The sequence below is a fragment of the Odocoileus virginianus genome, chromosome 18 (assembly GCF_023699985.2).
Source record: "Odocoileus virginianus isolate 20LAN1187 ecotype Illinois chromosome 18, Ovbor_1.2, whole genome shotgun sequence".
Classification (NCBI taxonomy): Eukaryota; Metazoa; Chordata; class Mammalia; order Artiodactyla; family Cervidae; genus Odocoileus; species Odocoileus virginianus.
In genome coordinates this window covers 23,633,133-23,655,416 of record NC_069691.1, presented here as the reverse complement: position 1 = coordinate 23,655,416, position 22,284 = coordinate 23,633,133, and the positions used below count along the sequence as shown (strand labels likewise).

Sequence of the window (22,284 nt, the reverse complement as noted above, 5' to 3'; positions counted from 1 at the left end):
GACAGGCTGGAAAGGCACAATCTCAGAGGGTCTTGGACGGTACCCGGACATAAACTGCACTGTTACTTGCCAAGGTGACAGAATGATTGTGGCTTAGTAGTGGAAGCTACTTTCTAGATGGAAAATAAGACTACTGTTTTTTACAGTTCTCTATGTGACTTTAGCAACCAAGCAAGTCTCCAGACCAGCCCATCCAGGAAGTCTGAATGACCATGGGCATTGAGAATGCCTGTTGCCCAGGCATGACTCTTCACCCATCTTTCGCTCGTTGGGGGTTGGACAAATCCTACTCGTCTTGTTATCAAGGGCACCTGGCACGCATACAGACTAAATCTGGGGAGTGCCTTAACCAAACACCACACTCTCCTGTCTTCCCTATGCGGACAGTATTTCACAGTAATTAGAAGCACACACCAGGAAGCCAGACAGACCTGGTTTTGAATCTAGCTCAGCATAGGCACAAGGGCTAGTCAAGAACGACAAAACTAACGTGGCCTGAACAAACTGAAGTGGAGGGATGAGAAGTCATGTCCCTGAAGATCTCCTGCCCTTTCCCCACCCCCCCCTGCAGCAGAAAGCAGAGCTCCCCCTCTAAACTTACTACCTGGGCAGTGCAGAAAAGCCAGACCTATAAGCAGCATTTGCAAGTAAATTAAATATTAAAGGTAACATCACAATCTCATGCTGAAAGAGGCACTTCACTGATAGTATAAAGCAGCATTTGCTGAATCACAGAATAGGCAATGTTATCTATGCTGAGAAAAACCAATCACTTATCATTTCTACTTCTCTAACAGTCTGTTTGGGCACCATACTTCAAGTTTATTTCAGGTTTAAAGGGCAAAGAGGGCATACAATTATAGCATATAAAGAGCTTTAGAATAAATCTTATTCTGAGAACTTATTAAGTGTCACTAAACATCTTTCAGCTGACGGGCGGGGAAAGCAAGCCTCCTAAACCACAAAATCAACATTGTGTAAGTACTTTTGTATTTGCATTTCTATTTCTTTTCATGTTAATATGAAAGAGCACCTGTTTTCTAAAGGAAATTTCATTATTTGAAATTATTGTTTACAAGAGATCAGACAGAAATTCTTACTCTCCTTGAATAAAGCATTTAATTGAACTCAAAATTACTGAATTATATCCTTAAAAAAAAAAGGCACTGCTCTTTCTGGTACAATGGGGTCTTGCTTAGTCACTTATGTGTCCTCTCCACCCTATAAAAATCTACACAAATTTGTGAGGTTGCCTATGACTTAGGAGAATCTTTATAGATCACCCTGAATTAATGTTGGGAAATGGTAATAAATTAATCATTTAATTCTCCGTGTCAAATCTAAAAAGAAACGCTAATTTCCTGTTTGACACAGTTTAGGAAGGCTGTTTTTTACAAGCTTCCTGCTGTTCCAAGGACAGACAAAAAAAAAACAACTTTATTTATTATGAATATCAGATATGACTTGCTATTGGCATTATCAAATCAAGGACTAGGACATATTTTCTATTTATTTCTGGTCTTGAGCCTGAAGGCCTAAAGATATCTGACAGAAAAAAAAAAAACCAGAATAAATCAAAGATAAAGACTAATTATCCTTAGCAATATTTGTTTTGAGACAGTGCAAACATTCAACACTATAAAAGGTTGCAGGGTTGTTTTGTTCAAGGTTTTTGTGAGAAAGGTGTGTGTATGTTTCTGAAATGCCTGTTTTCTGTATATTTACTGAAACTGTGTTCATTGGTGAGGTCTGAGAGGAAACAGTAAAGTCATCTTACATTCACTAATCTGCAATGAAGGAATTGGGTCCCACGAGCCATGTTTCAACCGCCTCTCTCATCTGACTTCCCACAGGCACTTTCTAACAGTTTAAATGAACATTTATCTACACTCCTGCTGAATATACTTATCTTGGTGAATGGTACTTATTTCAACGGTTGAGAAAAGGAAAAATAAAGAGATCTCATGATTTTTCTTTGATCACTACACAAGGCGAGATGCTGGGGGATGCTTTCTGTCCTGAACACCAGAAGCTGCCCCAACGCCCCTGAACACATCTGACCTTTGTTAGGAACTGTCACCCAAGAACTGTTCTGTCTGTGGCCTGCCCCAACCTCTTGGCCTCTAGTCTGTCAATTAAAGCAGCAGTAGACCACAGTGAGAAAATTTACACTTAAGTTAAAATACCCCAAAACCATGTCTCCAAATAAAACTGAGGAAGGAAGTGGTGATGAAAAGCTATTAGGTCAACGTATAGTAGACGTGTCACAGGTGGCCTTTCAGAGAAAGACCCTTTCTCTCTCTGGTGTGGAAAACTGCAGCTCTGAAAAGAGCCGGGTCAGAGTACAGCCCCCTGTGTGAACACTGTCCCTCCAGAGCCCATCTCTTCTCCTGCTTCTGGATGAGAAATTGCCTCGCACTGATTAGACAAATGTGGGGTTTCAATCTCAAGTGGTCAGCTGAAGGAATAATGGACAAAAGGCAGTAAAACAGGCTCTGGTCAAAGGTTTAGGACTGAATCCTAACCTTGCACCCACTGTGGCCTTGTACTGATTTACTAACCAGGATATTGCCTCTGGATTATTTAGATAAACTTCCTCTAAAGTGTCAGTCGCACAGTCATGTCTGACTCTTTGAGATCCAATGGTCTGTAGCTGCCAGGCTCCTCTACCTATGAAATTCTCCAGCAAGGAATATTGGAATGGGGAGCCATTTCTTTCTCCAGGAGATCCCTCCGACTCAGGGGTCAAACCCAGGTCTCCTGCATTATAAGCAGATTCTTTACCGTCTGAGCCACCAAGGAAGCCAAGACTTCCAATGAGGACTCGTAAATGGTCAATATTTTTTTCAGTGACCTATTTGTGGGTAATCTCTTCAAGCTTAGCTGTTTTACTGCTCGAGTAAAGAGGACAACAACCACTCCTCATGAAGCTATTCTCAGGGTTCAAAGGAATAACATATACAAAAGATCTCTCAGTCCCCAGGACATGGTAAGAGCTAAGCAAGGCTACCCCATCTGTTCCCAAACCTTACTACTCTTGAACCCCAACCCAAAGCTTCACATTCTAAAGACAACTGAGCCTCTTCCCTCACCCATATAGCAGGGACCACAGGGCGTAAAGTTCCTCAACTGCCCTGTCCTCCTGTTCATCTTCAGATCCACAGTTTCAAAATACTGATGCTCACAATTGTTTTGACACTATATAACTACAGATTTGCCACATCTTATTATTTAATGCACTGATTTAAAAAATCACATTATCATATTACAAACTAACTTTGAAATATTTTAATGTGTACTTCAATATTATTGCTTACTCTGAAATCCTATGTATTTTTAATATTTCAAAACATTTTTCTGAAGAAATATCCACAATCTTTACCAAAAACTTCTGGAAAAACCCAAGAAACAAGAGTTAAGAACCCTTGACCCAGAACAATTAAAAATGCCCAAAATCATCATGAATGAGCACAGTGATTATAATCACCACATATTTCAGTGAATAAGCAAAAATAGAAAACATCATAATTATTGGAATCCTACATTTTTCTTTATGTTGTTGTTTTACTGTTTTTATAGTAATAAAAAATAATAATAGGAAAAAGAGTTCAACTTTTTTTTTGTCTCCTAACATTTCAAAATCAGAACTGGCAGATTTGCTCCCACAGTGAACCAAAGTCACTGTGACACTGCGTTCAACCTTCATTTCCCCTGTCTTTGCAACTAACCAGGAACGGGTCATAAAAAGGTATACAGCTGCAACAGAGGAATAAAGTAATTCTCCTCATGCAGACCGCCTTCATGAAAATAACAATACCTTATCTACAGTATCTACAATGGTTCTGTCATGAAAAATTGGCTGAAAAACTTCAAACAGGTATTAGACTGGCCTAGCAATTAACTCTTCAGCCAAAGTGTGGGAACATTAACTTGAATGTACTCTGAAAAGTACATTGCAATTCAAAGTAAACATTTTTCAGATGTGGGCCACATCTTGCTTATTCTTGACATGGCTTTTATAATGAGCTTTTCATTCTCCCTCTATTTCTTAATGGAATTTTCTCAATATTTAAAAATTCCATTTCTGTGAGATCCTTTCAAACAGACAGTGAATTACCAAAGCAGATGTGTAAAAATTCTGAGACATTTACTGCTTCTATTATGGCTCCCTGGCAATTGTAAAACCAAAGTGTGGTCATCTTCTATCATTCACGTTACTTTTTAAAAAGATGAGGATAATCCAGTTCATTCTGAAATCCATACCTCCAATTCCTTCCTTTGTATGAACAGAAAGCTCCTCGACTGCTCCATGCAACAAGATCCCATTGAGCTTCAGGGTGTAAAAGATAAACTGTTTTTGTCTAATGGTCAGTTCAGTTAGTCAGTTCAGTCATTCAATCGTGTCCGACTCTTTGCAACTCCATGAATCGCAGCACAACAGTCCTCCCTGTCCATCACCAATGCCCAGAGTTTACTCAAACTCAAGTCCATCGAGTTGGGTGATGCCATCCAGCCATCTCATCCTTTGTCGTCCCCTTCTCCTCCTGCCCCCAATCCCTCCCAGCACCAGGGTCTTCTCCAATGAGTCAGCTCTTCGAGTGAGGCAGCCAAAGTATTGGAGTTTCAGCTTTAGCATCAGTCCTTCCAATGAACACCCAGGACTGATCTCCATTAGGATGGACTGGTTGGATCTCCTTGCAGTCCAAGGGACTATCAAGAGTCTTCTCCAACACCACAGTTCAAAAGCATCAATTCTTTGGTGCTCAGCTTTCTTCACAGTCCAACTCTCACATTCTTACATGACCACTGGAGAAACCATAGCTTTGACTAGATGGACCTTTGTTGGCAAGGTAATGTCTCTGCTTTTTAATATGCTATCTAGATTGGTCATAACTTTCCTTCCAAGGAGTAAGCGTCTTTTAATTTCTTGGCTGCAATCACCATCTGCAGTGATTTTGGCACCCCAAAAAAATAAAGTCTGACATTGCTTCCCTATCTATTTTTCATGAAGTGATGGGACCAGATGCCATGATCTTAGTTTTCTGAATGTTGAGCTTTAAGCCAACTTTTTCACTCTCCTCTTTCACTTTCAAGAGGCTCTTTAGTTCCTCTTCACTTTCTGCCATAAGGGTGGTGTCATCTGCATATCTGAGGTTATTGATACTTCTCCCGGCAATCTTGATTCCAGCTTGTGCTTCTTCCAGCCCAGCGTTTCTCATGATGTACTCTGCATATAAGTTAAATAAGCAGGGTGACAATATACAGCCTTGACATACTCCTTTTCCTATTTGGAACCAGTCTGTTGTTCCATGTCCAGTTCTAACTGTTGCTTCCTGACCTGCATACAGGTTTCTCAAAAGGCTGGTCAGGTGGCCTGGTATTCCCATCTCTTTCAGAATTTTCCACAGTTTATTGTGATCCACACAGTCAAAGGTTTGGCATAGTCAATAAAGCAGAAATAGATGTGTTTCTGGAACTTTCTTGCTTTTTCAATGACCCAGCGGATGTTGACAATTTGATCTCTGGTCCCTCTGCCTTTTCTAAAACCAGCTTGAACATCTGGAAGTTCACAGTTTGTGTATTGCTGAAGCCTGGGTTGGAGAATTTTAAGCATTACTTTATTAGCGTGTGAGATGAGTGCAACTGTGCGGTAGTCTGAGCATTCTTTGTCTAATGGTATACACACATAAATTACATAAAACACAGTGCTACAATTTTGAGACCAAAGTGGTACTTTCCAAAGGTAAGTTATTTAAAAAAAAATTATTCTTTGGAACCCCCTCCAAATGACTCTGGTCAAATGAATGCAAAATGAGGAAGCACAAAGAATAGTTCAAGGCCTCTAGTTTTCTGGTACTAAAGGTAAGATTTGGGGCTCGTAATGTCTGCTGTTATCTGAGCAAGTTTCAGGCTCACACCTGCCCCGCTCCCTGCGAGAGGAGAGGTGAGAGACTGCAGTTTGAGCTCCAGTTCCCCCACTAGGAGACGGGATACCAAGGTGAGTTCCCACGTGCCTCTGAGCCTGTTTCTACAACTGTGTTTCACAGGATTATTGTGGGAATTAAGGGGGTAATGGATACAAAAGTGCTCTCTGAACATAAAAGGCTTTGTAGCATGGCCATTGTTAGTATTCCCTTTAAAAGATGAGGGGGAATAAAAGAAAAAAGAAATAGTAGAACGTTGATAATGTATGGGTTCCTTTCCTGGTTCCCACAGCAAAAGGCACAAAAGCTTGAATGTGTGATGCAAATAGGCAGAAATGCAGATCGCACCAGTGATCAGGGGATTACACCATGAAGGAACAAAAAGAGTGATTTTTAAACAAATCGCCACAGAAGATATAGCACCATTTGCTGAGCCTCTGGCTCAGCCCTGTGTCAGGACAAATACCGACAACTCTTCTCAAACCAGTCTGCACCAAGTTCTCTGTTCAGCCTCTCACAGCACCATGTGATTGTTTTTTCCTGCCAATGTCTTCCCAGTTGTGAAACAACATGTTAATTCTTCAATCCTGGCTTCCCATTTCAATGGTAAGTGTGATGACCACAGCTTAACTCTTGATCACAAGAAGGTGCTTTTCAAATTTATGGGGTGGGGGGGTGGGAGGCACAGAATTATCCTACAAGATCGAGGCGTTTCATCCAGGACTTGAAGTATTTTCTTCATTTTTTTCTGCAACAGCCATGTTTAGTTAACAGTTTTTAAAATCATGCATCTATTCAGTAGCCATCAGTAGACACCTAGACTCACAGGCCCTTCTTCAAATACAGGGAGCATGTATTTCTTCCTGAGGGAAAACTTTTTTTCAATGATCTTACATTTTTTAGGCAAACAAACAGAACTCAATAACATCTGCATCAGAGGGGTAGGAAATTCATTCTATTCTATTACTAGACTTGTGTGAAGTTTGGTAAAACTTTACAGTTTCCCTATTCCTCTTAAGTGAATTCTGACCTCTATTTTGGACTTACATTGGGTTAAAACCATCCCTGTGAAAGTGACAAATTGCATGTTTCCATTGAAAACTACCCAAGAATCCACAGGGAAGAGTCACCTGTTCAGGTTCCCTGGAAATATTCATGAACTCAGCAGAGCTTTTGGTTTTTTCCTCATGTTTTAAGCTCTATGACAGTCTTTTCACAACTCAGCCCACCTGCTCATAAAAATGCTTCTATGTCCTATCATAATTATAGCTTATCTTGCAAACTTTTACCTAAAAAATAAGAAGAGAAGGTACTGTTAATTTTTTCCCTTGTGGGTCAAGTGTAGTTATCAGTAACCATATAAAATCATGATCCTGGGTTAATATCATGGTGTGTGCCTATCTTTTTGGAAGTGACAGTAGGGCACACTGGATATGAATCATAGGAAACATGAACCCTTTACAACTAAGTCAAAGAAAAAGCTTAGGAACTTATATCTGTCAGGGGAAAGTGGACACTCCATACATCTCAAAGTCAAGTGAAAATGGTCCACTGTACTGAACCTCCTGTGGTACAGTTGAAGAGAACACCATAAGAAAGTCCTTTCTAAAGCCATTCTCCATTTGACCTCACCAGACATTAATGCAAAGAAAGCTTAACTCTTCTGAAAACATTTTAAACCTGAGCAAATTAAAAGCAGCACCCGAGGGATTATTTTTTCCTAGCAAGAACCCACAAGCAATTTACTTGACTAGAAGAAAAATGCAAAGAAATCCTTTATCACAAAATAGCTTCTTGAATCTTTCCACCAATAAACCTTCCATCCATCCAAGAATGCCTATCCTTCCTGCTGATAACAGACTGCAGAGATAAAAATTTTTTTTCTATAAAATCCCAAATGATGTTTTCAAATAAAATAAAAATAAAAGTACTACACGCCACTGTCAAAAAATGGTCCTAAGAAGAGGTAAATGTCATTTTAAAGGCTATGTGTTAAAATATTTAGTAGAAAGAATCTACTTGTCAAGTTCCTACAGAAAACTCCAGAGGTTATAAGTACATCTATCAAATTTTCATCTACCTTGGGGCTGACCTAGTGGGGAAACCATAGAAAGCCTAGCCTTGTGCTATAAGGGAGCTGGAGGTTTAGAATTCTGGACAATAATGGGGTCACTATCAAGTACAAAGATGGGACATGACAGAGTTTCTGCAGTGATTACCCAGTGAAGGCGTACTGACGATGGCAGCTGCATTTTGCTTTAAGCCATGGTTCAAACTAAGGAAAAGAGCCCATGTGATGGACCAGGAAACTCCCTTGCGAGAATTCTGACCTCTCACTCCAAACCTAGCAAAGAAGCACCCATCAAATATTAGCAAAAGAAAGATCAAGCCAGCAAAACATGGGAAGCATTTTTTTTTAAGTCTCATTTAAATAGCTTCCATATCCTACCCTTTGGGAATTATACTAGGTAACTTTATTTTAACAAGGAAAATTTGGTTTTAAGGAGCTTATGGGAACATTTAACTTGGACTGGAAAGGTTATTTGCTCAGAGTTAGGCTAAAAGCCAAAATCCACTTTTAGCCAGAGAAGATTTTAATATTATACCTCACAAGAGTACTGTGTCATATGAGCGGACGGCAGAGATAAGCAATGTAGCAAAGTTATGACTTCCCCTAGAGACTCATTAAAATGTATTATTAAATAGGAAAAAAGTTTAGAAAATCCAAAAGGAACCCGTCTGTACTATCTCAGAAACTGTAAAAATTCTTTCTAACTTATCAATTTTTTCACTCTGCCTCCTCCACAAATACCACTCAGTAAATACTGTGAAGAACTCGATCCTGATGCAAAAGAGGATGAAAAATGCCTTAAAGAGAAACTATGATGCTCTGCATATGATTTTTCTTTAAATGTGTTACATAGGAATATATGATGAATTCCAGGGACTACAAAAAATAATAAATTTTGTGAAGGGGCCATGATATTTTTTAAGTTATTCAACCCACAAAATAAAGTATGTTAAATTAGAAACATTATTTTGAAGAAAAATAGTAACTTTTTCCCCACTTTAATTTTTATAATCTGAAATTTTAACAACTCCAACATTTTTCTTTTTCCTTTATGTTTTGGTTTTTAACTCATGTCAAACTGTTTTCTCTTCATTAATTCTTGAAAAATTTCTGCTACCTCTTCTATTAAAATAATAATAATAATGACTTCATTTAAGTCAAGCAGAGGAGCTTTAGGAAGCTCACATGTATCTACTTTCTTATCCTTCCTGCAAGAATGTGAAAGCACACTTGCAAAGGCGTTCCAAGCTGCTATGGAAACGACATTCTTTTTTCACAATAACAGTCCTTCCAGCTGAGAACTGCTGGCACGCAAACTCCCAATCCAAACCCATTGACAGCTTGTGGAGTGGACAGATGAGGCGTGGAAAATATTTTAAATTAGTTCATTTATCTTGCTGAGACACAGGAAGTGGCAACAAATTTCTCACATAGAAGAAAGGCTAGAGAAAGACAATGCAACCCTAGCAATGTGTAGCCAATTCAGTCCATTAAATCAAACCCTTCAGAATATTCCATACTGCCTAATAGCAGCCACATCTCATATTCTGAGGGACTTTTTTTTAAAAACAATCAAAAGATCCAGAAGAATGGCTAGAAATCACTGACTACTTCTGACTTTTTGATGGACTCAAATTTTGTAAGTCAAATAGTTTTTCACTGATCCCAGGTAGATGTGGGGCCAATATTAATTCTGCTTAATGAATCTAGAAAATTGTAATAAAGCACTGAAAGCTCTTAAGGAGGGCTCAAAAGTGGCACACCTTAGGATGAGCTAGGCAAAGGTGACTTAAGGAGACAATGTGAACCGTCCCTGAAAGTAAACAGACAGAACGGCCTTGGTTCTCGGTCCCCACTCCAAGGCTGACACCCAGGAACTTTTAGCTTCGTGGTTCCCTCCCACCTGAGTCTCTGTCACTGCTCAGCTTCCACAGCTTCAGGAGTCCCTCCAAGAAGGATACGCCGGGGGCTTCAGGCCTGAAAGTAAAAGCAAGTGGACACAGGCGCCAAACACTGGTCCTGGGATTGGCTGCACCAATTCCCAGCATCACTGGGAATCAGGGGATTGTGTTAAAAATAAGGGCCCATCCTCCCTACAGCTGGATCTTCCAATTCATAGGTCTGAAAAAGAGCCCAGAAACCTGTATTTTTCATACACAATCCTAAACCAGAGAAGAAATCACTGCAATATTCCCAATCCTTCAGGAACTAGAAGCAAATAATTCTTGAAAATCTATGTGCTTCCCTTCATAATTTTAAGTAGACACAAAAAATTTCTCATTGTAACTTTAAGTTGTGAAAGTTACACTTCTGTGAATTAAACACTGATATTTAGAAATAAAATGCACACCTCTAAATACTATGGTGATTTGATGCCTCCATCAACCATTTTAAAAAATAAAAGAACAGGCTCTTTCTGAACAGATTTTATAGCATTACTTATTCTCTTTAAACTTATATTACCTCTATTCCACTTTCCCCACAGGATTTTATCTGAAGACAACATACATTTATGCTCAAAACACTTTTATTGACCACTCCACCATAATTCTTCAGGAAAAAAAATGCATATAATTGAAGTTTAATTTTTAAAAATTTCCTATGACAGGCTTTAAGTTTAAAAAATCTGACTGAATAATTACACTTATTTTCAGTTTATAGCTGATTAGAGCTACATATACTACAATGTGGTAATTCCTAAAGTAAAAAGGTAAAATTTTATTGGATATTTAATTCCTAACCAGGTCTATAGATGAAGACTTTTTAAGTTAGCTTGTATAAATAAGGATAATATCACACATTGCTAGTGATACACTGCCAGTGTCATTTTAGATTATATTTTTCTTTAAGAATTTCACCTTAATAAGTGGATAGGACTGGAGGAGTTTTGTTGCAGCAGTGTTTCTCAGTTCTTATGAACTCTTTCTTAGCTAGCATTCGTTACTATCAACTGACTTCCTCTGGGGAGTCCTTCAATTTTGTCAAAAGCAGAGAAAGAGAGCTAGCTATCTGAGTTGCAAATAAGTACTTGTTACCCAATCATTATGTTCATTTCCTTTATCAAATTTACTAAGACCAGTGTTCTATATCATTCCTCTGTTTAGCATGCCAGAGGTCTCTCAACACAAGCGAAGTACCATAGTTTAAGATCAGAGACGGATGGGAGCCGAGGAAGAGATGGGCTGTAAGGACAGGAGACTCTGCAGATGTGTAGGTGGCAGGGTCTACAGGTCTATTCTGGAGCAGATCAGCTTCAAATTAAAGTGTGAGTTATCCCCATACATGTTCTTATAAAGGATACGTGGGGATGTGGGCACCTGCCAGGTGATCCTGCAGTTCATGATCCCAGCGGTCTTCTGGTACAGCTACAGAGTTATCCAAGGTGAAGGGCGCCCTGCAGCAGCTCAGTCAGGAGCAAGGGCTGAGACGGCAGGGCCCAGAGCAGTGTTTACTGCCCTGGACCACATGGAGGCTGGCTCAGGGAGGGACCAGAGCTGAGAAGCAGGGTGAGTGTCTCTCTCATAGCAGCTTATTCCAAAGTACCTTCTCCCAACTTGCCCGTCTCCTCCAGCCTCCCTTCCACTGAGAAACACAGCACAGACTGTGGATGAAACTGTTCCCATCTGTGACAGAGGCATATTTACTCAACGCAGTGATAACAACTCTGATGCCAGGGTTGCAGCAATCAATGTATGTGAGAGGACACACAACCAAAAATCCTGTGTGACCTAACTCAGAAACTCACAGTTAGGGCCAGTGGAGTTTTGAAATACAGAAAAAAAAAAAAAACCTACCAGTTTTTAAAACTTTTCTGCTTGTTCTTGGGTTCAAATGTACTAGATGTGAATAATGTTTCTAAATGAAAGTATTAAAAGGAAGAAAAAGACAAAAAAACCAAGCTCCTCCACTGCATGCTCTATTCACTTCAAGAGGGGTTAATGTATAAGCCCGGTGGGGAGTACGTTTTCTATAAATGGTAAAATTATCTCACCATGCAGTCTGAGAAGAAAAACACAACAGAAAAAAGGTGTTTAAGCCCGCACTCCTATGAGCAGAGGAGGAAGTGGGACCATAACCCTAAGTTCTGCCTGTCTGACTCTAGCAGGAGCTTTCACTATGATGCCATCTTCAGACAAAACTAAATGTCATCCGAGGACCCGGAGCTGCTGAAGGGTCAGGCACCAGGAGTCCACATTTTACAGTGTAAAAGTCGGGTTAAGCATCGGACCAGAAAGAGCCTACCCTCCCCCTCCCTTTTTGCTTGTTCCCCTTAGATCTCTCTAAACAACTAGACTTTATTAGAAACAACTGTCAGCACAGCCTCATCGGCTCTTTTGGAACCAGGAAAGGAAAAGGTAAGAAAAATCCTGGGATGGGAATTGTAGAACTGAAAGGATCCTTTATCTTAGAAATGAAGAAACTGACGCCTGAAGCAGATGAGCCTGGCCAACGTCACACACCCAGGGCCAAGAAGTCCCCAGAGACAGGGCTCTCTTCACCGCACAGCTCAGCGCTCAGAGCTCACAGCTCAGCCCTCCACAGCTCCTGCCCCACTGGCTTCTCTCTCTTCTCTGACCCTCTTCCTTCCAGCTTCAGGGACCTTGAATATACCACTCCCTTAATCTGCATAACTCCCCCTCACCATCCCTGGCTTCATCTTGGCTACACCTAATCACCTTCAGTTCTTAAATGCCATCCCTTTGGGATCTCCCATTTTTTATTCTCCAAGTTAGGTTAGTCTCCATATAGACATTCTCAAGGGACTATACCTCTTCTAAGTAGGTTTTTTTTTTTTTTTTTTTTTTTAACATATCTCTCTTCTTAGACCTAAGAGCTGCAAGAATATTGAAACCAATATGTTCTGGTTCATCTTTATACATCCTTATATATAAGCCCTTATAAGTAACTGCTTAGGACCTGGAAGATGGTAAACACTCATTAAATATTTGCAAATAAATTTAATAAGTATTTACTACATATCAGAAACTGCTCTGAGGGTAATATATATTCATTATTTACTTAATTTATTCCTCTAAACTCCATGAGATAGGCAATAGTAATATTCTTATTTTACAGATGTAGAAACTGAGGCACAGGGCAGTTCAGGAACTTCACCAAAATCACACAGTTCATAAGGGTTGTGGCCCTCGGGATCACTTATGGTGGTTGCTTTATAAAGGGTCACAGAGACCCGCATAACAACTTAACATTTGGAACAATTTTTAAAGAACAAGCTATGAGCACAGTGGGCCCTGATACAGGACAGTGTGTGCGCATTTCCCCAAAGCATATGGTGACAGACTCTGTATTAATCATCTTTCATGCTCCATCGGCAACAATCTCCAAAGCTTCACGAAATGTTTGTTCCTTGCGCGTGCTGCATGCTGGCTGTGACTCTGCTGCAGGCCTTTAATCTGGGCCCCAGGCTGGAGGGGCACCCCTGCCTGAACCACACCGGTCTCAAAGATGGGAACAGAGGCTCCAAGAGCTTCAGCCAGCAGCAGCCTGGATCATTACTACTCACAGCAAATTAAAAGCCCCAAGCTCATTTTCTTCTTCCCCCAAGTTCTCCAGCACATTAGAAGCAACCATCTACCTTCGTTCAGATCCTCATCTTCACCAAAATGTTCCACGCCAGAAAACACCTCATCCCACAGAACCTTGTCCCCTGGAGACACTTGTTTATAGGGATCTGAAAGTGATCATCTGAGTAGCTCTTTGCCATGGCAAGGCACGTGCTATCAGTTGAGTCCTTCCTACAATTCTCTGTAGCTTTTTAGTCTTTTCTTCTTAAAATGCTTTTACTCATTCAATCTTCTCCCAAACAAAAACTCTCTTGAGGATCTGAACCCAAACTCTCATAGAGATACAGTGGACAGACCTCTTCTATCTTTCCTCTGAGAGAAGGGATGATGTGGAAGGAATACAGACTGTCTTCCAACATTACTGTTTAAATGCTACCATCCTGTCTCAAAAAGAACTTAACTTCCATTTGCCTCAGGCACTTTACATGCAGTGATTCATGATTTGTTATGTCTCTGGATGTTAGATATGATTATTTCATTTTACAGGTAGCAAATAATATGAGACACCTGGAGACTAAATTCCTTGTCAAAGGTTTCGTAGCCAACAGCAGAACTAGGACAAGATCACTCTGGATGTTCTGCCCTTTGCCGAGAAAGGCTCATCTAGGCTTTCTGATGATTTTGCACTAAAATTAAGACAAAGCCAGAGTAAACATCAACTCCTCTCTCCCCTGACATACACAAATGCATACATCCACAGACATTAATTTTATTTTACATGCGTACGTGTTTTATAAAACACACACATACACAAACACATGCACAAAACACCAACTCAGAATGGGAGTGGGGGTGGGCAGGGGGAATGTTCCTGGACTGTTGAGGATATGCTGGCTGTTGAACTGAGAGAACTCTACTTATCTGATAAATTATTAAATACTGTGCACACTCCTTCAGAAAAATAAACACTAGGGAACTTCAGGTCTCATCCCTGCCTGAGACTGAATCCTAACAATGGCTAGGAATATAAATATTAAATAACAAAGGAGCCCTTAACATTTGGTGCTCTATTTTTATCATTTCTCCTAACTGACACTTTCCTTTTATTGCACATCACTTGATCATTCATTCACTCTGGTGAGCAACAGACATAAGATCCTATTGTCAGTTCTCTGTTTTGCTACTGCAACTCCTTGGCAAAATTGCCCATTTCATTTGTATTCCCTATAGATCTCCCTGCCCTCGAGGAAGCAGCTCTAAAGCAGCGCGAGTTCAAGCTGAGCATGACGACCCAGTAGCCTAGAGATGAAGCAGCAAGCCAGCAGTCCGTGCCGGCTGCCAGCGAGGCAGACTCTCGGCAAGGACTGCCCGCACCTTCAGGAGGCACGCTGGGGCCCACAGGCAGGAAGCAGTCAGAGCTCCGTCTCCACAAATGGCTACACGAGAAGCACTGTCCTTTCCAACATCACCCACACAGAGGCTCCGGAAGATGCAGGGAGTTGCTCTAACTGAGACGCCTCAGGTGTCACAGGGCTTCCCGGTGGCTCAGTGGTAAAGAATCCACCTGCCAATGCAGGAGACATGGATTCAATCCCTGGGTTAGGGAGACTCTCTGGAGAAGGAAATGACAACCCACTCCAGCATTCTTGCCTAGGAAATCCTATGGACAGAGGAGCCTGGTGGGCTATAGTCCATGGGATCACAGAGAGTTGGACATGACTTGGTAACTGACACGCACGCTAGTTTCTTATTTGGGTCAGAGTATCAGTGAGAATGTCTGACTGGGCTCTCCTCCTGACACTCCTCCTGAATGTCACCTGCCAGGGAGGCTAAAAGGAAACTCAGGTGAGCACACACCAGTCCTAATGGGATGGTGGTCTGAGTCCCTCCCTTTGTCCCATTCTAGTGAGTGAGGCTGGAGGGAAACCTCATAACCTGAACATTCATTCATCACTTAAACCCTTCCTGGATAAGGAATCTGGCCCCACATGAGCCCATGGGGATACAAAGCAGAAGAGGTCACCATCTCTGCCCTGGAGGAGTCATAGAATCTCCAGAAGGAGGTCTCAAGAATATTGCTTTGACAACTCCATCATCAGAGCCACCGCTATGCCATTCACCGGAAACAGCCCAGACCACATGGAAGGCACCTGGTGTCTAAACATCATTCACCCAAATACCTTCCCCCTGCAAATCCTTTTAGCCAGCAATTGGCTCTCTAGGTTCCTTCTCACATGCAATTTCTCAAGAAGTGTGAGAAATGTAAGATGTTCAGCCTGTCCCTTGAGTTTCTGAGGGAACACATGTGATTCCTTACTAGCACCTGGCCTACCTTCTACTGTTTGCCCCTCTGAACTCATCTCCAGGGCTTCAGATGCTTGTTTTGCAGACACTGGAAACCCAAAGGATTCCTTCCATCAATAAGAGGTCTGTCTGCATCCTGCTCTATGCAGAGCAGTTATTCTACTTCCCAGATTTTCCCAGCAGCCCTGCAGGCTCTGGACCCATGGGGTGTTCAGTGTTTTTCATCAAAAATGCCAGGTGTGACTCTGGCATTTATGACTGCCAACATCTTCAGAGTGGATGGTTGCCAGAGATACACTCTTGGAGATGCTTTCAGTAATGCTGCCTGCAACTTCTGATGAGGGCCTCTGATCCTTTCCAGCTCACCCACCTGGAGGACACATGCTCAGGCCGCCCTCTGCTGCTCCTCGCCTGCAGTGAGCTCGCTATGCTGTGTGGGGCACAAGTAGGAACATTTCCCCTAAGTTATTTAAGATGCTGTGGGTGCCAAGCTCACCAAATCTATAAATTTTAGGCAACTGCATCCTGTTAGACGAAGTCCTTTCCTTAGCACTTTAGTCACCCAGTTATTCTTCAATTTCTTTCCTACAAACACTTGGCCCAGGTCCCGAGGTTCATCCCATATCTGTGTGTCTCCTCAGCACATAAAAGAGATTCAGGAAAGGAGAAGGAACAATAAAATTTCAGGTTTACTGGCAGCACTAAGTGAAGTAATCCCCCTATGTGTACACTTTTCTCACAGGAAAACCACTTACTCAACCTTTCCATTCACCTGCCTGATGAGATCCATACAAATATTTTAAGAGGGTAATCTGGAAGACATACAACAGTACAAGTTGTTCAAGCTGGAGCATTAGTCTCTGTCGTTTGCCTTAGGTTTGCCCTGAACATTAGCTCACTTATACAAGTGAATAATTATTAATCAGATCAACCAAGATTCATTTAAACTACCTGCTAACAGTCCTCTTATATATTAGCAGTCGTTAATTGTTTCTGCTTACAATTTCTCCAAGAGTTTTGGAAAACTATATCTCTCCTTATGTGTGTTAAAGTTAACCCTTACAAATTTTATCTTTTACTTTTAAGATTGGGAGAAAAAAGTAAAGGATATTCTTTTCCAGCATAGAATTTCAAGATACAATTATACATGTGCTTTAAATATATTTCTGTCAAACTCTGGGACTGCAAATTAAGCTTAATTTCTGTGAAAGGTCAGCCATATATATGATCAATAGACAAAGGGGGTTCTCATCCTCATTACCAAACAGATTCAATTTCTATCAGAAAAAGACTGAATTTACTTTTTAAAATAAATACATTAATATGTATCCCCATACTAAGCACCTCATTTCTGAATTCTATGAGGTAATTATGAGTGCATTAGGGTAAAATATAGGTCCAACCAGATAATGACTTAAGCGTAACAAACTCATTTTCTGGCTCACATAACAGTGCTGGGCTGGAGAGCAGTTGAGTGAGGTAACAATCTTCACAAGCATTCAGGGACAAAAGCGCTCGCCATCTCAACGTTTGGGCTCTGGGGTCTCTCTCTCGGTCAACTCCCTTCTAGAAAAGAAAGCGAGGAAGAGGACAGACGGGAGTATTCAGAAGTCAAGCGCGGGAGTCACTCATCACTTTCTTCCCATACCTTTGGCTGAGCTCCTCCCTGCACGGGCAGCTGGGTGATGTGGACTAGATGGGGCCCAAGGAAGTGAAGACTGGATTTCAGTGAGTAGCTAGTAGATAAGGTCACAACCTTTGCAATACATTTATGGCCCAAGCAAAATAATGTGCTGTTCTCTTCAGTATTTATTACCTAATCCACCTTTGCTTTGCTCTCTGAACACTTGGCCTCAGAATCTGTCTCTGTTTACCCACCTGAGAGCAATTCATTTATTCTGTAAAGCAAAAGGGGCAGGGGTGGGAGGAAAGAGAACCAGCAGCTCCTCCCAAGCTTCTTTCTCCTCCACACCAAGATGAGGAAAGAGCGTATGCAAAAGCTGAGGATCTGAACATTGATCCTCTCAGAACTATCCATGCATTGTTCCTCTGAGACAGTCTTCACATTACCCTAGGGTACATGGACCCCAGTCTGAGAACTGCAGATGTAAAAAGCATCAGAAAACATACAGGAACACAGAATTTTAAAGTGCAAAGTACTAGTGCATTTTACAGAGGTATAAACTGAGCTAGAGAGATGTCCAAAAAGTCACTCTTAAATAAGTTAACGCACATACTCTTTACTCAGCAAATTTATTTTCTCCTTTGGTGTAAATGAGTATTTCTAGGTTTCTATTCCATGTTGTGTGGAAAGAACTAACAGAGCAGGCCTGAGACTGCTATCCTTTGAAAATTTTGACAAGGTTGGCCCCTGGCAGGAGTCTGAAAACTTGAACTTTGAAAGAGTTCCCACTGTTTCCTGAAAAGAAAAGCTCACAATGCCTAAACTGCACAGTAACAACTCAAATGCTCATTTCCCTTTGGGAGCCTGGAATTTTGGTACATGCTAGGCAGAGGGTCCCAATGTGATCAGCTCTGAGTAAAAATTTGGGGCACCGATTCTCTAACTAGCCTCTCTGGTTGGCAACATTTTAAATGTGTTGTCACAACTTGTTTCGGGGGAATTAAGGAGTCCTGTGTGACTCCACTGGACAAGAACTCCGGAAGCTTGCTGCTGATTTTCTCCATTCTCCACCTCTTGTGCCTTTTTCTTTTGCTGAGTTTGCTTGGTGTGCTTCTACTGTAATCACAGCTGTGAGAACAACTACAAGCTGAGTCCAGTGAGTTTTCCCGGTGAATCACTGAACCCACATGGAAACTACATTTGACAGACAAGAATACGTTGATTTCTGGGACTCCTTTGGTGGCCCAGGGGTTAAGAATCCACCTTCCAATGCAAAGGACGCAGGTTCAATCCCTGGTCAAGGAACTAGGATCCCACAGGCCACAGAGCAATTAAACCCAGGCACCAAAAGTACTGGGCCCATGCACCTCAACTAGGGAACCCACATGCCACAGCTAAGACCCAACGCAGCCATGTGCTGCCCTGGCTCAGGAAGAAATGTGACCAAGACACAGAAATGAACACTGTAAACAGATGCTTTCTCCCTAGAGTGACTGGTCTGGCTGAAAATGTGGACCACGCACCACGTTGCCTTGATGAGCTGACTTCTCACACAGTTAGGGTCCCGGACACTGACGAGAGACGCAGGAATCATGATGCAGGTTAAAGGTGTTTCTCTGAGTCATGGAGCATTAGTTTTTCCATTTAGTATTTTGCTCCCCACCACGTTCCAGAGGCAGTACAGGCAGCACAGTGGGTGTTAGCCCATTAAGGAGGAGGACTTAGGACTTTAAATAGGATAACTCCTCCTATTAAGGAGTTCTACTGTTTAGCAGCTGGACAAGCTCAAATGATCAAACTCCTCTTAGCCTCAGTTTTACCAAATATAAAATGGGAAAAATGATGTCAACTTCAAAGACTTATTGGAGTATCACCCAGCAATGCCTGGCACAGAGCAGCCAAAATGAAAAAGCACATTCAACACAAGAATATTAGTATATCTTGCCAACCACTAAAATACATAGTAAGCTACGTATTTCATGTTTATTATATTTTAGCACATGTGCAGGGGGTGGGGGTGAGGACAGCTTTTAATTACCTCCAAAGCAACGCAAATCAAACCACAAAGACTAATCCAAGAGCTATGCAAACAGCTTGATGAATGCACAGATTGTAGGTGTGCCACTCTGAATGCTAACGACCTGTCTTCCTACAACATGTGCAACAACATGGGCTTCAACACCAGGGCCATTCTCAACATCTGGCAGCTCAGTTTCCACATCTGTTTTCAAAAACAAGTATCACTCAGACGGAACTTTGATGAATGAGTGATAGTTGCCCCAAAACTCAAAATGTGTTCAGCTGCTTTGATGTGCTGCAGGAAGGCAGGAGTCAGGCTGGGAGATACAAAGCTGATTCCCCAGGAAACAAGCCTCTTGCCTGTGCTGTGCTGCAGGATTAACAGCCCAGCTTTTGAGAGTCCTTTTAAAATGCCTCCATGCTTCGGGAGGTGACCCCAGGATATACCAAAACCATTAACTTGATGCACCTTGGGAAGATTTCTATTTGAGTCACATCTGTGAAACTGTAGTAGGATATATGCTAGACCCAACTGCAAAAGGAGAGAAATTTCAGGATAGGGAAAGTACACTGGTCAAAAGAAGTAGCTTTATCACACATTAGGGAAACAAACAAAACTTAAAATAACTGCAAAGTCCTAAAGTTCCAAGGGAAAATGACAGGTGACATTTTATCTTAGGAAAAATCCATGGATTGATACCAGCAGGACACAAGCTATTGTGTCCCCATCCTAGAGATGACACTGACTATTCCTTTCTAGGATGAGTACAGCACCTTAAGCAAGATTTTGCAAGGTGTGGGATGCGGGGCCTATGCAACTTTCCAATTCCTACTAAACTGCCATTTTCACAGGAAGACTTCATTATTATTGTTGGTGTAGTTCTATGCCTAAATTTCTAGCCTACCCTAAAAGATTCAATGTAAATTTCAAAAGTCTAACATGCCATACATTAATGAATTTTAGTGCAAATATAAGAGCTTTAGAGTGATACAGATTAAGTCCCAATTCAACAATTTCCCTTATGTATATCATAAATGAATGGTCATATATCTCGATTTCTTCAAAACCATCTGAAGTTCCAGTAAAAAATGGGCTGCAATAATGCTGAGTATAAAATGTTATGAAAGCAAGAACTTTGGGCTTTCATTGTTGCTGTTTTTACTGTTGTTTCATTAGAGTAGGGTGCCCTCAAAGGGCCTGGCAAAGAGGGGACTGAAATCCTGAATGCATACAGAACTACTGAGGACCACAAGGGTGCTGCATATCATAGCAGGGGCACAGCACCCAGTGCAGGGCATACAGACGATAAACATCTGTTCCCTCGCACAGGCTGTGTTGCTACTGTACCTTTCCATGAATGGGGACAGGTGAGAGTTGACTTATTTTAATACTAATAAGACAAATCATTGCACCCAAGACTTAATTTATCCCCCAAATAAAAATCTTTCAAAAAGACTAAATAAAATATCTAAGAGAAAGGTTATCTCTTTTGTTTCTCAACCATCTAGCTTCCTGATAAGCAAGATCAAACCAACTTAACAGGTCAGTTGAATCTTTTTTTAAACTATTAAAAAAAACTCAGCATACATGGAAAGAATGATAACTAATTCACTATATGCAAAAAGGAATTAAGCCCTGGGATCTGCTTGCAGGACACTGACAAGGCACCTGGATGCAGAACTGTTTGGCTGACAATCTGCTCCTTTTTTATATCACGCTCACCCATCACAGATGGGGTGCCTTTCTCCAGGGTCTACTTGAAGAAAAAAATTGTTTCATATCCTTTCTTCACTCAAGAAAGAGGGAATTCTTTTCATTACTTTTTGTATAAAAATGGAAGAAGAACATCATTCTCAAGGGTGCAAATCACCCATTCACCATATATGGTATATGATTCTGTCAGATGTCCTAAGGCCTCTGTCAACTCCCAAATTCATAAGAAGCCACAGAGCACATACCTTTCATGTACATGTGTTCTAACAAACAGAGGCAACAAGCTGCATCGACATGTCAATGACAGACAGACAGGTAGGCTCACTTGCTAACGCCTTAGATAGCAGCCACAGAAGGCTCAGCAAAACAACTACAATGATCTGGGCTTTTAAAGTTATTCTCAAATAATTAAAATTACAAATAGTGGACAGGTAAAATGTTCACGTTGCATACCTGGCATACTTCAAAAGAATCAAAACTGTTCTGTAATAAAAAGGAAATAATTATTTATATGTGGAATCTTAAAAAAATAATTCAAATGAACTTATTTATGAAACAGAAACTGATTCACAGACTTAGAGAACAAACTTATGGTTACTGGGGGGTAAGGTAGGGGAGGAGGAATTCACTGGGAGTTTGGGATTGACGTGTACACACTGCTATATTTAAAATAAAATGCCTTTTGATGAAAAAAAGAAAACAGATAAAAAAGAAATTTATGAAAACATTTTCAAAAACCAATAAACCTGAAGCAACAACAACAACAATGAGGACTTTTCCAAGACTTGCTCACAAGCATAAAAATAAAGTGGTCAAGCTTTAATTGTACAAAAGTTTTCAAAACCAAAATCTTCATTCTGGTCAAGTTTCAAGAATGACTGATAGAAAAACTGCTTATGCATTAAAGATTCAGATGTTAGGAAATAAACCCAACAATGACAGCTTTCTCTGCTGTATAAAGTAAGCCACACTACAATCTTTTCATTTGAAGGCAAGATTAGTTTGCAGTTCTACAGTGAATTCCTGTCTAGAGCTGTCTTCTTTAGAAGCTGTCAGTGTTAAAATGCTGTTTCTGGTTAACAAAACCCATGTGCCCACATCAC

General features: G+C 40.9%; 1 protein-coding gene across 6 annotated transcripts in view; it reads right to left on the bottom strand.

The window, feature by feature from the left end:
* Window positions 1-22,284, bottom strand: part of KDM4C (lysine demethylase 4C) — a 400,301-nt gene that overhangs the window by 85,174 nt on the left and 292,843 nt on the right. Inside the window, exon 18 of one of the 6 annotated variants that reach the window (XM_070480462.1) lies at window positions 17,190-17,390. The exons of the other annotated variants lie outside the window; for them this stretch is intronic. Coding sequence (XP_070336563.1) covers window positions 17,205-17,390 — 186 coding nt within the window. The 3' untranslated portion in view covers window positions 17,190-17,204. Of the gene's footprint in view, window positions 1-17,189; window positions 17,391-22,284 lie in introns of those variants that run through there. 6 annotated transcript variants of the gene reach the window in all.